General features: G+C 39.1%; 1 protein-coding gene across 1 annotated transcript in view; it reads left to right on the forward strand.

Annotated features, from left to right (window-relative positions):
- The first annotated feature begins 2,001 nt into the window (after nt 1-2,001).
- Nucleotides 2,002-14,898, forward strand: part of PDE4DIP (phosphodiesterase 4D interacting protein) — a 199,106-nt gene continuing 186,209 nt past the window's right edge. The window contains exon 1 of the mRNA XM_044749294.2: nt 2,002-2,423. Coding sequence (XP_044605229.2) covers nt 2,188-2,423 — 236 coding nt within the window. The 5' untranslated portion in view covers nt 2,002-2,187. The remainder of the gene's footprint in view (nt 2,424-14,898) is intronic.

The raw sequence follows: 14,898 nt of genomic DNA on the forward strand, positions 1-14,898 counted from the left end.
TGGAAGTCTGGAAGGATAGACATCAAATGAATACAGTGTATTTAAGGAAATTGCTTATGAAGGAAAGTGAGAGCTGTGATGGTGGTTAGAGTGGAAGGACTTTGTTTTAGGGATGAGAAGACCTAAGCATGTCTATAGGCTAGGGATTGAGCTAATGGAGAAGGGAAGGCCAAAGATACAAAGACAACAAAAGATAATTAGGACTTTCTTAGTAGAGATGAGAGCAGTAGGGTAAACTGCCCTGGTAAGATAGATTGGAAACAAGAGAGGCAAAGAGATAGCTTGAGTTAGGAGATTTGAAAGAAAGAATGATGAGATACCTGGTAGTCATTTCCTAGTGGCAGTTGGCATCATGTTGGGAGGGATCATGTAAAGATAAAGAAATAGTAAATACGTAGAATTAACAACTGGATGAGATGGATGAGTCAGAGACACAAGTCTCTGGTGACTCCCAGGTTTAAGGCGTGGGCAACTGAGTGGATGGTAGCATTGGGATAAAAAAAAAAAAAAAACAGGACTGAACAGCAGATTTGGAAGGAAAAATGAGTTAAGGATGAGTTTAGCTTTGGTCTGTCAACCTTAAAAATAAAACAGCCAGCTATTTTACCAGCAAAATGAATTTATTTGGGAATAGTCAAAGAAGTGCAATTTGGAATGTGCATGCTATAGCGAAGCATCAGCAAATCCAACAAACAAGGGAGAGGAACATTTTTTACAGAAAAAGGAGGAAATTGGGAGGAATTGGTTTGAACGGAAGTCCATTGGAGAAAAGCAAGAGTTCAGAGTGGTGATGGTTTCTCATTGGCTAAGTTGCTGGGGTAGTCCATTTCTGTTTGGGATGCGATTAACATTTCTTCCTATAATAGAGGATTCTTTCTGTTGAGGTCTATAACTGACTATCTTTCCTGTAATTGACCTCCAACGGTACTGCATGGGAGCTCTCTCTTCCAGCATCCCGACTCCATTTTAAATGAAGTTTCCCTTCATTAATTTTCATAGTTCACACTGAGCCAATCAACAACAGTGACTATTGCCTATGAACCTTGGGATCCATAGTACCCAGTACAAAGAAAACTTTCTCCCTTGCAGGCCTTGTGCTATATAGAATAGTGTAGCAGCAGCCTTCTGCTTTGCTGGAGACTCACTCTTCCCTTCTTAGAGGACACTTTGGAATATAAGAAGAGGGTTTTTAGAACAAACATTTAACAGAGGATTTGTTTGACCTATGAAACCTTTTTTTTTAACCATGAAAACATTCCCTTGACTTGATGGTGGATACCAAGCCGTATGTACTTTACTATGAGTTCTTCATGAAAAATGGCAATCGCAAAGTCTCAAGTGAAAGGAAAATTGAGGTCGTTTAGGAGAAAGGTTTTTACAACAACTAAAGGGAAAATTGAAAAGAATATATTAAAAGAAGGAGAAAGAGGGGCTGGCTGCGTGGCCCGGTGGTTAAGTTCACCCACTCTGCTTTGTGTGGCCCAGGGTTTCACTGGTTCGGATCCTGGGTGCGGACACGCCACCGCTCATCAGGCCATGCTGAAGCAGCGTCCCACATAGCACAACTAGAAGGACCCACAACTAGAATATACAACTGTGTGCTGGAGAAGCAGCAGGAAAAAAAAAATTGGCAAGAGTTGTTAGCTCAGGTGGCCATCTTTAAAAGAAGGAGAAAGGGAGAAAGAAGCTAAGAGGCTAGCCAACAATCTGGAGAAGTAGTGATTCTGAGGAGAGAATAATATAAAATATAAGAAGATGACATTTTGAGGCAGGATGAGGACAAAACCCGGGAAGATATGGAGTGAGGAAGTGAGAAAAGGAGAAACTTTTTGAGGCTGGAAATTGCGGATGGGGACAATAGAATGGATAGGAAGAAAAAAGAATGAGGTCCGGGAATGAAAATATCTCCAGGTTGAGGTAGTAGGTGGAGAGAGAATGGGGAGATGAGAGAGGATGAAGAGGCAGCGGCGGGGGTTTGTGGGAGAGGGACACAGGCAATCTGGGCGGAGCAGGTGGCAGAGGCAGCCGCGGAGGAGGCCTAGTCCTTCCAGGTCTCCGCCACAAGGGTGGCAGCTGGTGTGGAAACTCATCCACGCCTAGAGGATGCGCCTTGGCGGTGCGGGAAGACCATAGGAATACCAACCAGGGACGGTAACTAAGCCTGGGGTGGCCAGGCTCTGGAAATCCATGAAGGGGACTGACAGCGGATCCTGCTGCTGCCGCCGCCGCTGCGACTGCAGCTACTGCTGCCGCGCGCCCCGCCGGGCGCACCACGCGCCTTACTGGCTCGGGGACGCGGCGCAAGCCCCACAGCCCTCGCGGCAGTCTCCCGGCAGGGAGCGACGGCATCCGGAGCAGGTTGGGAGCTGGGCAGCGGCGGCCGAGGAGGAAGAGGCAGTCGCGGCGGCCGCACCCTGGATGAGGTGAGAGCACCGCGGGAGCGCGGGAGGCTGCAGACTGCGCCGGGAGTGGCGGTGCGCCGCGCGCTGGGCTCGAGAACCGCTCCTGGGGCTGGGACCCAGGGGCTGGAGACCTGGGCGCCTGGGAGGGGTTGGCTGCGAGTGACATTAGTTTGGAGAAGGTTGGAGGGCACCGGGGGTGAGGGGTGATGCAGTTAGTGGCAGGGGCTGGAGGGGGAGAGACAGTGGAGAGTTGCTTAGAAATTAAGATGTGGTTTTGGATTGTACCGGACTAAATCTTGGGAAACCTAGTCTCTACCCAAGGTCTTTGCTTAGTGTGTAGACACCCGCTTTGTTGGTGGAGACGAGGTTGAAGGCCATGCCTGTTGGGTGGAATCAAAAGGGAGGTGAACATATGATTTAGAAGGCCATGCCAGGGTGGAAGCATTAGGGACAGTAAAAGAAGGTAAAGGATCAGGAAATGCACATGGATGTACAGTTGAAAGAGTACGCGCTGCCTTCTTTTACACTCTCATTTAAAATTTTTAGTGTTTTGCTATTTATCTTCGATATAGACAGCAGGATGGGGGGTGGTGACGGTCCCTTCTCCCTAAGCTACCTCTCTTCCCCTGCAGAGCTGGAGCCCTGCGTGTTGGGTGGATGAGGCTGTGCAGGACAAGCTCCCCCCAAACCGAGTCTCTTCCTTTGCCCTGGTTTGGAAGATCAGGCAAGTTAGGCCCCAATTTTCTTCCCGTAGCAGCAGGAGGATGAGAATCTGCCATACATACGATTTTTTGGAGAAGAGACAGATGGTGCTGCTGCCTTTTTTGAAATAAGCATTTCCTTGTCATAGCATCTTTGGCTTATTCTTTTATAAGAAGCTAGTACCCGTGAATTAAAATACAAGGCAATAATGGTTTCAGTCTCTAAGCTGCCATTAACTAACTGGGATCTGAAAAAAGTTACTTCATTTCTCTAGGCCTCAGTTTCCTATGTGTAAAACCAGGATTTGGATCTTTTGAGTATTTATTATAGAATTAAATATTAATGGAATCTGTACTCTGTGTTCACGACTATGCTTTATTTGTGAACTAGGAAACTTAGTTTATTTACAGATACTTAATTGTATTTATTCATCATACTGTCCACTGTTTATTTGAGAAAACTGAGTCAGACATTCAGTTAATAGTGCTTAAAGGAATCACATTTCTATTAAGAAACCCATAATAAAGTACTGTTTTTAAGAAGGAATGAAACAAAAAGTATTCATTATTTGATTTTGTATATAGTGAGATTTTAACCCAAACATAATTACTTTTTTTAAACTTGTGTATCTATGTGGTGTTGAATATTTTTCACAGATTACTTTGGACTTTTTTTAAAGCCTGAAACAAAAAAATTTAATCTGAATAAGTTTTTATAATTCAAAATCTTCTTAGATACTTTATATACACTGGGGTGAAATCTTTTCATCAAAAGAAGCATTACTATTGCAAAATTTTAAGTGGATCATGACTCCTTATCATAAAGATGTGATTTTTCTTGTTGCTTTGGTAACAAAAATTTTGTAGGATTAGAATTGTGGTTTAATTGTTAAATAGCATGCTTTCATCATTTCATTAATAGTTACTCTGCATTCATCTTAGTTGATGTAATGTCGAGCCTTGCAATGTTTGCAAACATTTCAGGAATTCCCAAAGGAAACAGTCTAAGGACTTCACTGAGGTTGGTGCTACACTGACCTTCATTTGAAAATTAGTTCTCCAATGGGGCCACCTCGCGGCCGAGCAGTTAGAGTTCTGTACCTTCCACTTCTGCGGCACTCGGTTCCCAGACCTGATCCACACGTGACCCTTCTCTACTCATCAGCCATGCTGTGGAGGCATCCCACATACAAAAAACAGAGGAAGACTAGCTCAGGGCTGATCTTCCTCAAGCAAAAAAAAAAAAGAGAAAGATTGGGAATGGATGTTAGCTCAGGGCAAATCTTCCCTACGGAAAAAAAAATTAGTTCTTCAGAAATGTGCAGCATACATTTAAAAACATCCCTGTCTTAGCTATAATAGTAGAGGTTTATGAGAATTAGAGGCTTGTACTTGGGAAGGGGTGTTTTTGGTATCCAATTTTCTAACTCCCAATCAACCAAAAAATGGAAGAAAGAGACTCTGCACATTGTCCAGATTCAGTTTAATTCAGTGTTACTTATTGAGCCACGATGGTGAAGGTCAGTACAAAACTGGACGTAAAACTACCCTCAGGTACCTGAGAATGTATAGTTCTAACTGTGCTCATCTAACTATGTATAGTATGGACTAAGTGCTGTAGCAAAAGGATGAACTATGGAAATAAAAACTAAATAAAAGAATCTCCAGGGAAAGCTGACTGAGTGTGTCTCAAGAAGCCATACAAGGTGGCGTTATCTTGGAAAATATGTCAGGATCTGGTCTTTAGCTTGTTGAGTCTGTTTCTCAGACTGATATTCAACAAATCCACAAGACTACTATATAAGCCCAGAATGGCAAATTATTAACTTAGGATTCTAACATCTTAGGGAACTAGACACTCTTTTTTTATTTCAGTGAGGTCTCTTTGGCATACTTGCCACATTTGGAAGCTAAATTATAACGAAAAAGTTGTTTGTGAATTAAAATTTAGAACAAGTGGAATTAATCAATGAAATATAAATTTAATAGTTTCAAACAGAGTATCAAGGGATACAAATGGGTTTTTTCTTCCCTGGGTGGTGAGTGTCACTAATGCTCAACCTGTCTTCTCATGTACACCTTTTTTCTATCTCTGATATGCAAATATTTTCAACCAGGTCATAGTCTGTTTGACTTGGGAATCCTTGTATCTGTTTCAAGTGTCTGCACATCTCTTCTCTGAACCAGTTTGTCTTAATTTCAAAGTTTAAATTCCAATGGTGAGCTTACTTTTCTTAGGTAAAATTCATGATGGGAGAGAGAAGAGGGATTGGGGGACCTTGTTATAGCCCCCATGCGCTGGCAACATGAACCACGTGGTTAATGGCAACTGGATGTGGTACTAAGAAGGGGAGGATCAGAGAGGGCTTCACACACACAGGAGATGAACTTTGTCTGGCCTAGGAAGAGAATGAAGTCAGGGTTGAGTGGAAAGCAACTTTTAGCCCAGGGATACAAGCAGATGTATGGCCCTGGGAAAATGCCTTATTAAAGTGAGACCCACACTGGGATAGAACGTTTCTATGAGGATTTAATTCAAAGGTGATCCTCTTTCAAATACACAACTATTTAAAAAGAGGAATTAAGTGAGTTCCTGATGGCAGTTTGCCTCAGTGTGCACTTTTGAAGCTTAGCAAATTGCACATTCTAGATGGATAGCCTGGAATCAGCAGTCATCTGTCAGGGGGAATGATATCAAAGAAGTTTCAGAAAATTTTTAACCTCAAACATCTACCATTATGTCTCTTTAGCCATCTCTCTTTTTGTTATTATTGTTTTTTGCTGCTTTATTGAGATATAATTGACATACAATAAACTGGGCAAATTTAAAGTGCACAATTTGAAAAGTTTTGATATATGTGTGTATCTGTGAAATCATCACATGTCCATCATCACAAAAAGTTTCCTTCTGCTCTTTTCTAATCCCTCCCTCCTGTCTCTGCCTGCCCAACCAACACACAGACACCCACTGATCTTTCTGTCACTATACGCTAGTTTGCATTTTCTAGAATTATATATACATGGGATCACACAGTATGTACTCTTTGCTTTTGCCTGGCTTCTTTCACTCAGCATGGTTATCTTGAGATTTATCCATGCCATTGCGGGATCAGTAGTCTGTTTCCTTTCATTGCTGAGTATTATTCCATTGAATGGATATGCCACAGTTTGTTTTTTAATTCACAGCTGTTGAGTTGTTTCCAGGTTTTGGCTATTACAAATAAAGTTGCTATGAACATTGGTGTACAGGCTTTATGTATGCATATGCTTTCATTTCTCTTGGGTACATTTCTAGGAGTAGAAAAGTAGGCATATGTTTAGCTTTTTAAGAAATTGTCAAACTCTTTCTCAAAGGGATTGTACCTTTTACATTCCCACCAGTGATGCATGAAGGTTCCCATTTCTCTACATCCTTGCCAACATTTGTTACTGTCTTTTTTATTATAGCCATTCTAGTGGGTATCTTATTATGGTTTTGATTTGCATTTCCCCATCGACTACTGATACTGAACATCTTTTCATGTGCTTATTTACCATCTATATATTATTGGCATATTCTTTCCATTTTCTATTGAGTTGTTTACTTTTATTTTGTTGAGGAAAATTAGCCCTGAGCTAACATCTGCTGCCAATCCTCCTCTTTTTGCTGAAGAAGATTAGCCCTGAGCTAACATCTGTGTCCATCTTCCTCTACTTTATATGTGGGACGCCTGCCACAGTATGGCTTCACAAGCAGTGCATGGGTCTGCACCCAGGATCTGAACTGGCAGACCCCAGGCTGCCAAAGTAGAGTGCGAACTTAACTGGTGTGCCACTTGGCCGGTCTGAGTTGTTTGCTTTTTTATTGTTAAATTTGGGAGTTCTTTACATATTCTAAGTATAAACCTTTATTATACATGTACTTTGCAAATACCTTCTCCCAATCTATAGGTTTTCTTTTCATTTTAGTAACAATGTCTTTCGAAGACCAGAGGTTTTTAAATTTTGCTGAAGTAAGTCCAAACTATCAAATTTTTCTTTTATGGCATTTTAATGTTATGTCTAAGAAATCATGGCTTAACCCAAGGTCATAAAAATATTATCCTATGTTTTCTCTGAGAAGTTTTATAGTTTTTCATTTAACATTTAGGTCTCATCCATTTTGAGCTAAGTTTTGTATATAGTGCAATATATTGATCAAAGTTTGTTTTTGGCATATAGATATCCAATGATTCTGACACTGCTTGTTGAGAAATCTATCCTTTCTCCATTTAATTGCCTTGGCAATTATTGAATGTCGGTTGACCTATATATATGAGTCTATGTCTGAATTTTTGGTTCTGTTCCATTGATCTATTTGTCCATCTTTATATCAGTACCATAATGTCTTGATTACTGTAGCTTTATAAGCATTGAAATCATATAGTGCAAGTCTTCCAACTTTGTTCTTCTTATTCAAAATTGCTTCAGTTATTCTAGGTGTTTTTGCATTCCCATATACACGTTAGAATCCATTTGTCAAAATGGTCAAAAAGCCTGCTGGGAATTTGAGTGGGATTGTATTGAGTCTACAGATTAATTTGGGGAGAATTGATATTTTAACAATATCAAGGCTTCTGATCCACAAAATGGTATATCTCTCCATTATTTAGGTCATTGGATCTCAAGTCGGGGCAATTGTGCCTCACAAAAGACATTTGACAGTGTCTGGACACATTTTTGGTTATCATAACTCACAGCAAGGTTGATACTGGCATCTAGTAGATAGAGTCAGGAATACTGGTAAACATCCTACAAGGTACAGGACAGTCCCGACAACGAAGAATTATCCAAGCCAAAACACCAGTAGTATCAAGGTTGAGAAACCTTTATTTAGCTCTTCTTTAATTTCCCTCAGCAGTGCTTTATGTTTTTAATATATAGGATTTACACGATTTATGAGACACTAGTCCCTAAATTCTTCATATTTTAAATTCTTTTATAAATGACGTCTTTAAAATTTCAATTCTTGATTGTTCATTGCTAGTTTATGTTGATTTTTATGTATTGATCTTGTGTCCACCAGCTTTGCCAAATTCGCTATTTAGTTTTAGTAGATTTTTTGTAGATTTTGTAGAGCTTCCTACATGATGATTATGTCATCTACAAAAACATAGAGAGAGATACAATTTTACTTTTCTTTACAATCTCTGTGTCTTTTACTTATTTATATTTTGCCTTCTTGCACTAGTTAGCACCTTTAGTACAAAGTTGAATTAAAATAATAGAAGCAGACATCTTTACCTTGTTCCTAATCTTAGGAGGAAGGCATCCAGTCTTTTACCATTAAGTGTGATGTTACCTGTAGGTTTTTTATAGGTACCTTTTATTAGGTTGAGGAAGTTCCCTTATATTCATAATTTTCTAAGAGTTTTTATTAGGTGTGTATGTTTAATTTTACACTTATTGAGATACCTGTATCATTTTTCTTTTTTATTCTGTTAGTATGTCAATTACATCAATTGATTAAGAATGTTAAAATCAACATTGAGTTCCTGGGATAAATCCCATTGAGTCGTGGTGGACTATCCTTTCTACATTGTTGGATTAGATCTGTTAAAGTTTTTAAAGAATTTTTGCATCTATGTTCAGGAGAGATATTGCTTTGTATTTTTCACTCATAATGTCTTTGTCTGGATTTAGTATAAAGACAATGTTGGCCTCATGAAATGAGTTGGGAAGTATTCCTTCCTCTTCATTTTTTGGGGAGAGTTTGCGTGGAATTGGCATTATTTCTTCCTTAAATGTTTGATAGAATTCTGAGGAAAATTCACATAATGTCTTCAGGGTTCATCGTGTTGTAGCATGTGTCAGAATTCTGTTCCTTTTCAAGGCTGAATAATATTCTGTTATACGTATATACCATATTCTATTTATCTATTCATCCCACTGATGGACTTTTGGGTTATTTCAACCTGTTGGCTATTTTGAATAATCCTGCTATGAACGTGGGGTAATTATATGCCTAATTTTTTGAGGAACCACCATATTATTTCCCACAGTGGCTGCACCATTTTACATTCCCACCAGTAGTGCACGAGGGTTCCAATTTCTCTACATCCTCATCAACACTTACTATTTTCTGTTTTTTCTTTTTTTTAAATTATAGCCATCCTGATGGGTGTGAGGTGGAATCTCACTGTGGTTTTGGTTTGCATTTCCCTAATGATTAGTGATGTAAGAGATATTTTTTAAAGCTGTCTCACATTTACTCACATATTTACCATTTCCAGTGCTCTTCATTAGTTTGTTTAGATTTAGCCATCTGGTATCATTTCCCTTCTTCCTAAAAAGAATTCCTTTAACATTTCTTATTCTTATTGTGCAGATAGGCTAGTGGAGAATTCTTTCAGCTTTTGTAAGTCTGACAAAGTTTTTTTTTCATCTTTCTGTTTGAAAGATATTTTGCTGGTTATCAGGACTGTCTGAGGCAAAATGACAATGTAGAACCCTCTGTTCAAAAATTATTAAGAATTTCAAGCCATCAACGGTAGAACATTAAATCAAATACAGTCCTTCTGAGCATAGTACCCTGTGTGACTACACAAGTTTCACACACAAGAAGTCTACTCTGCTGATTATAGAATTCTAGGTTACTGCATGTTTTTGCCTTTTAGTATTTTAAAGATGTTGTTCTGCTATCTTTTAGCCTGCAATTTTTTTCCAATGAGAATTCTACTCTCATTCTTATCATTGTTTCTCTGTGTATAATGGGTCTTTTTTCCTCCTGAATGCTTTTAAAATTTTTCTGTCAGTACTGATCTTAAGCAATTTGATTACAATGTACCTTGGTGTAGTTATTTTCAAGTTTCTTGTGCTTTGGGTTTGTTGAGCTTATTGGATCTGTGTGTTTAGAGTTTTCATTAAAGTTGGACAATTTTCAGCCATTATTTCTTCAAAATTTTTTTGTTATCCCTTCTAGCTCCTTTCCTTTGGAGACTCCAATTATGTGTATTTTAGATCACTTGATTTTTTTTCCCCCAAGGATCACTGATGCTTTGCTCATTTTTTTTCAGTCTTTTTTCTCTTTGTTTTATTCTGGATCATTTTTATTGTTATGTCTTCAAGTTCACTAACCTTTTCTTCTGCATTGGCTAATCTGCTATAATCTCATTTGGTGTATTTTTCATTTCAGATATTGTCTTTTTCATCTCTAGAAGTTTGATGTGTCTTTTTTTAATAACTTACATGTGTTTTACTTAACTTGATTAATCCTTATTCTACCTTCTTGAATGTATGGAATGTTATAATAACTTTTAATTCTAACATCTGTGTCAATTTCTAGTATGTTTCTAGTGATTGATTTTTCTTTTCATTTTGAGTAGTGTTTTCCTGCTTCTTTGTATGCCTGGTAATACGTGATTAGATGCCATACGTTGAACATTTTACCTGTTGGGAGCTAGATAATTTTGTATGTCTGTAAATATCCTTGAGCTTTATTATGGGACATAGTTAAGTTAGTCAGAAACAATTTGACCCTTTTGGGTCTTGTTTTTAAGGTTTGCCAGGTGAAATCAGCAAACACTTCATATACAGTTGGCTTTCCCCACTACTGGGCTGATATTCTTCTGAGTACTCTCCTCAATATCCTATGAATTATGAATTTTTTTTACATTTTGATTGCTGAGGAAACAAACTATTTGCAGCCTTGTGTGAGCCAAGAGGATTGTCCTTGTGATTCTCTTGTGTGGTTCTTACCCCAGCCTCTGTTTCCTCATACAAACATGCTGATCAGTACTCAGCTGAATGCTCACGGGACCCCTCTGCAGATCTCTGGAATTTTCTCTTTTCTGGTACTCTGCTCTGTGAATCTTAGCCATCTTAGCCTTCCCGGATTCTTAGCTTGATCTCAGCTTAGGGAGATAACTCTGCCTTGATTCTCTCTCTTACCACTATGAGCTATAAACTCTTTCCAGGAAGTAAGCTCGGGTAGTTGTGTGGCTCACTTTGTTTTTTTCTCTTTTCTATAGGATCACTATCTATGCTGCCCGATATCCAGTGTCTGAAAATCTTTGTTTCATATATTTTGTCCAACTTTTTAGTTATTTCTATCAGGGGTGAGGGAGAATAAATATAGACCCTGTTACTTTATACCATTTGGAAGTAAAAGTGTCTTTCCAGCCATCTTTTAAATTAGTAGTTTTCAACCTTGGCTACACATTAGAATTACCTGGGGGAGGGTTTTATAAAAGCTGACGTACAGGCTCTACTCCAGATCAATTACATCACACTTTTCAGATTGAGACCCTAGCATCAGTATTCTTTAAAAGCACTCAGAGTTTTCTCATGTGCAGCAGGGTTAGAGAGCCACTGAATTAAAGAAACTACTGCATTTATAAACAGTCTGAGAGACTTCTGTATTCTGTCGCTGCAACCAAGACACAAAGATGCTTGCTTTGTTTTGGCATATTTGATTGTTTTGTTTTTTTATAAGCACTGTGGAGCTGTAGAAAGTTTTAAAGCAGGGTACTGACATACTTAGGTCTTTGTTTTAGAACCATAAGTGTGACAACAGTGTGGGAGATGGGGTGAAGTGGGTTGAGCAAAGAGACAGGGGATCATTGAGGAGCTGTTACAAGTGGTTCAGGGTCAGAGGAGATGAGGGCCTGAAGTTGGGCAGTGGCTTTAGGAATGGTGAATAAGGGATAGAGTTGAGAATTTCTGAGGTAGAATTGATGGGACTTGTTGATCAGTGAAGTGTGGGAAATGAGGAAGAGGAAGGAAACAAGAGTGATTCTTAAATTTCTGGGTCAATTATGGAGTGATTAGTAATATCATTAACTGAGATAGATAATACGGTAGGAGAAGCAGCTTGGGGAAATGAATTACTTTAGTGTGGAACTTCCAAAAGGTAGAACCATCAGGATTTGCGGGTGTATTGGATGAGGGGAATGAAGTTTTAAAAGGAGGTATCACAGGCGTTTTAAAAAAGAATAATTTAAATAGAAAATTGCTCTAAAATAGTCCTTAAACAAAAAAAAATTTAATGTCAATTAAAAAAAAAATTGTAGTTTTCCCCCATAGCCTCAGGAATTAGTTCAGGGATGGGCGCTTGACTCAAGTCCAAACAGGATTCTTTAGGAGCCTCCCGAGAGAGGCAGCCTTTCTTCTAATGGATTTGAACCTAAGGGAGAACGTAGGCCTGGACCTGCTGGCGGATAACTTGCTAGCTTGCAGACACTGAAAATAAAACCAGCACAGAAAATAATTGAGAGAAGAAGAGAGACATTGTTGGAGTCTCTATTTTAAGCTCTGTTTAAACCTCTGGCTGAAGTTTTTTGCTTAACGTGGTTGAAGTTTTCTACCCACTCAGTATGGGAGTGGGGGTGGTTAGGCAATGGGACAAAGAGATGGAAGTCACTCCAATGGAGAAGACCCTGGATAATATAAAACAAAATCTTCAGAGAGGACTGCATATGATGACTGGATGGTGGTAGTGTTCGCGGTGGGAAGATGGTAGCAGGCAGGGAGATATTTGCCTCGGGACGCTCAACCCTCTTCTTCCAACCTCTTCTCTCAGCCTTATTTGCCAGATTAGCCTCATAAATAGAGGGGATTGTACTAAATCTCACAAGGGTTCCAAACAGAATTATGTAATGTAGATCTTTTTCACTGACATCGATGGCAGTGGCAGTGCCATTGTTAGCATTGTTACATGTATAATTTGTATCGTTAATAAGATTTATTGAGCACCTGCTACGTGCCAGGCCATGTCTTAAGCAATTTGTAAGCATAATCTCATTTAATCCTCACTACAATTCTGTGAGAAAGATGCTATTATTATCCTTGTTTTTATAGAAAGGTTAAATAATTTGACAAGATCGCACAGTTATGAAGTGGTACAGGGGATGTTTAATTGGCACATGCTAAATTTTTGTTTCATGTGCATTTGAGTAGTTCTTTTTGTCCCCATTGTACGCTTTAAAAATTTTTTCTTTTAATGACCCTAGATTTGCTTTACCTTAAGAAAAAAATCAAAAGAAACAAAAACAACGACAAAAAGCCTTTCATAGAGCTTGGACAAAAATGGTCTGGTCTCCAAATTGGCCTAACAAGTGTGAAATGTCATCTGTTTTAAAGTAGTAAGCTCCATCATTAAAACCTGACCTTGTGAGGATTTTCTTTCTAATTCATATGGCAAAATGCCTGAAGGTCAGTACAGAGAAATGAGTGACCTGTTTAAAATAAAAAGGAGTGTGCCTGGACATGACCGAGAAATCCATCAAAAAAGCATCAGAGAGTTCCATATTCAGGTTAATAAAATGGGTGAATTGCACATTTCAAAGGAGAATCTGGGACACTACTCAAATAACAAAGACTTAACGCAAGCTGGGCTCACTGCCCAGAACAATAGGCACATGAATTCACAGAATGGGGTGCTTTTGTCAACTGTGTGTGTGCTCATGGACACCCACATTTAACCATATAATACTAGCTCAGAGAAAGTGGAACCAATAAAAGAAATGTTAACATGAACAAGTAACCTTAGTGTACAAAAGGAAACAATATCGTATTTTAGCATCATTTTAGTCCAGATGTATAATAATATCCAAATCTATAAGATCTTTTTGCTTCATTGCTATGTAAACCTTGACTTTGTAATCTCCAACTAAATATTGAAACTAAAATGTACAGCTTTATTGTAATCTCAACAAGAAAGATTTTCATGGATTGCAGTATCTTCTAAGGAAATGTTCTTGGTAGTAATTAAAAGCACATTCTGGAGAGAGAATGCTTAGGCAGTGTATTCTACAGAATGGTCTTACAAAGGTACTACTTATCACTCCCTTAATTTTCACCATAAATCTAGTTTCCTGTTGTGCAGCCTAAGTAAGTACTCTGAATTCTTTGTCCTTTACTGTAAAGAGAATAACAGCTTCTTTGTGAATGAGAGGGCTGGGTCTCTAACTCTACAGCATGACCTTGGATTGAGAGAAGGTTCAGGAGTCTGTATATCAGTTATCTATTGCTGCATAGCAAATTACCCCAAAACTTAGCAGCTGTGATGGTTAATTTTATGTGTCAACTCGACTGGATCACAAGGTGCCCAGATATTTGGCTAAACACTGTTTCTGGGTGAGTTTGTGATGGTGTTTCCAGGTGAAATTAACGTTTGAAATCAGTAGACTGAGTAAAGCAGGTTGCCCTTCCCAGTGTGGGTGGCCACCATCTAATCCACTCAGATTCTAAGTAGAACAAAAAGATGGAGGAAGGGAGAATTTGCTGTTTCTGTCTGACTCTTGAGCTGGGATATTAGTCTTTTGACCTTGAACTGGGACTTACATTATGGGCCCTCTGGTTCTCAGAATTACACCGTTGGCTTTCTTGAGTTTCCAGCTTCTAGACAGCAGATTGTGGGACGTCTCAGCCTTGGTCATCACACGAGCCAATCCCTTAAAATAGATTTCTTCTCAATACAAAGAGTGTGATTGCCAGGCATCATTGGGGACCATCATAGAGCCTTTCTACCACAGTCTGCATCCATTACCTGAACTCCTGGAGAATAGAGTTTATAGTGGAATTTAGAGTTATAGTGGAATCCTTCCTTTTGGAACGAGTCTGGTACAAATCAAGCACAAAAAGCAAGGAGGAGTGTAACCAGAACTGAGGCTGCAGACTATGCCAGGCGATGGATGTCATGTTAAAGAATTTCATCTGAATCCTCAGAACAGTAAAAACCTCAAACTCTGCTTGCTGAGTCAGCCCTCCAAGCATCCCTGGAAGACACTGCTGGCAGTGACTGGCTCTGGCTGGCTTCTTGGATGCCTTAAGGGTTG

Source organism: Equus asinus, chromosome 16 (assembly GCF_041296235.1).
Source record: "Equus asinus isolate D_3611 breed Donkey chromosome 16, EquAss-T2T_v2, whole genome shotgun sequence".
Lineage (NCBI taxonomy): Eukaryota > Metazoa > Chordata > Mammalia > Perissodactyla > Equidae > Equus > Equus asinus.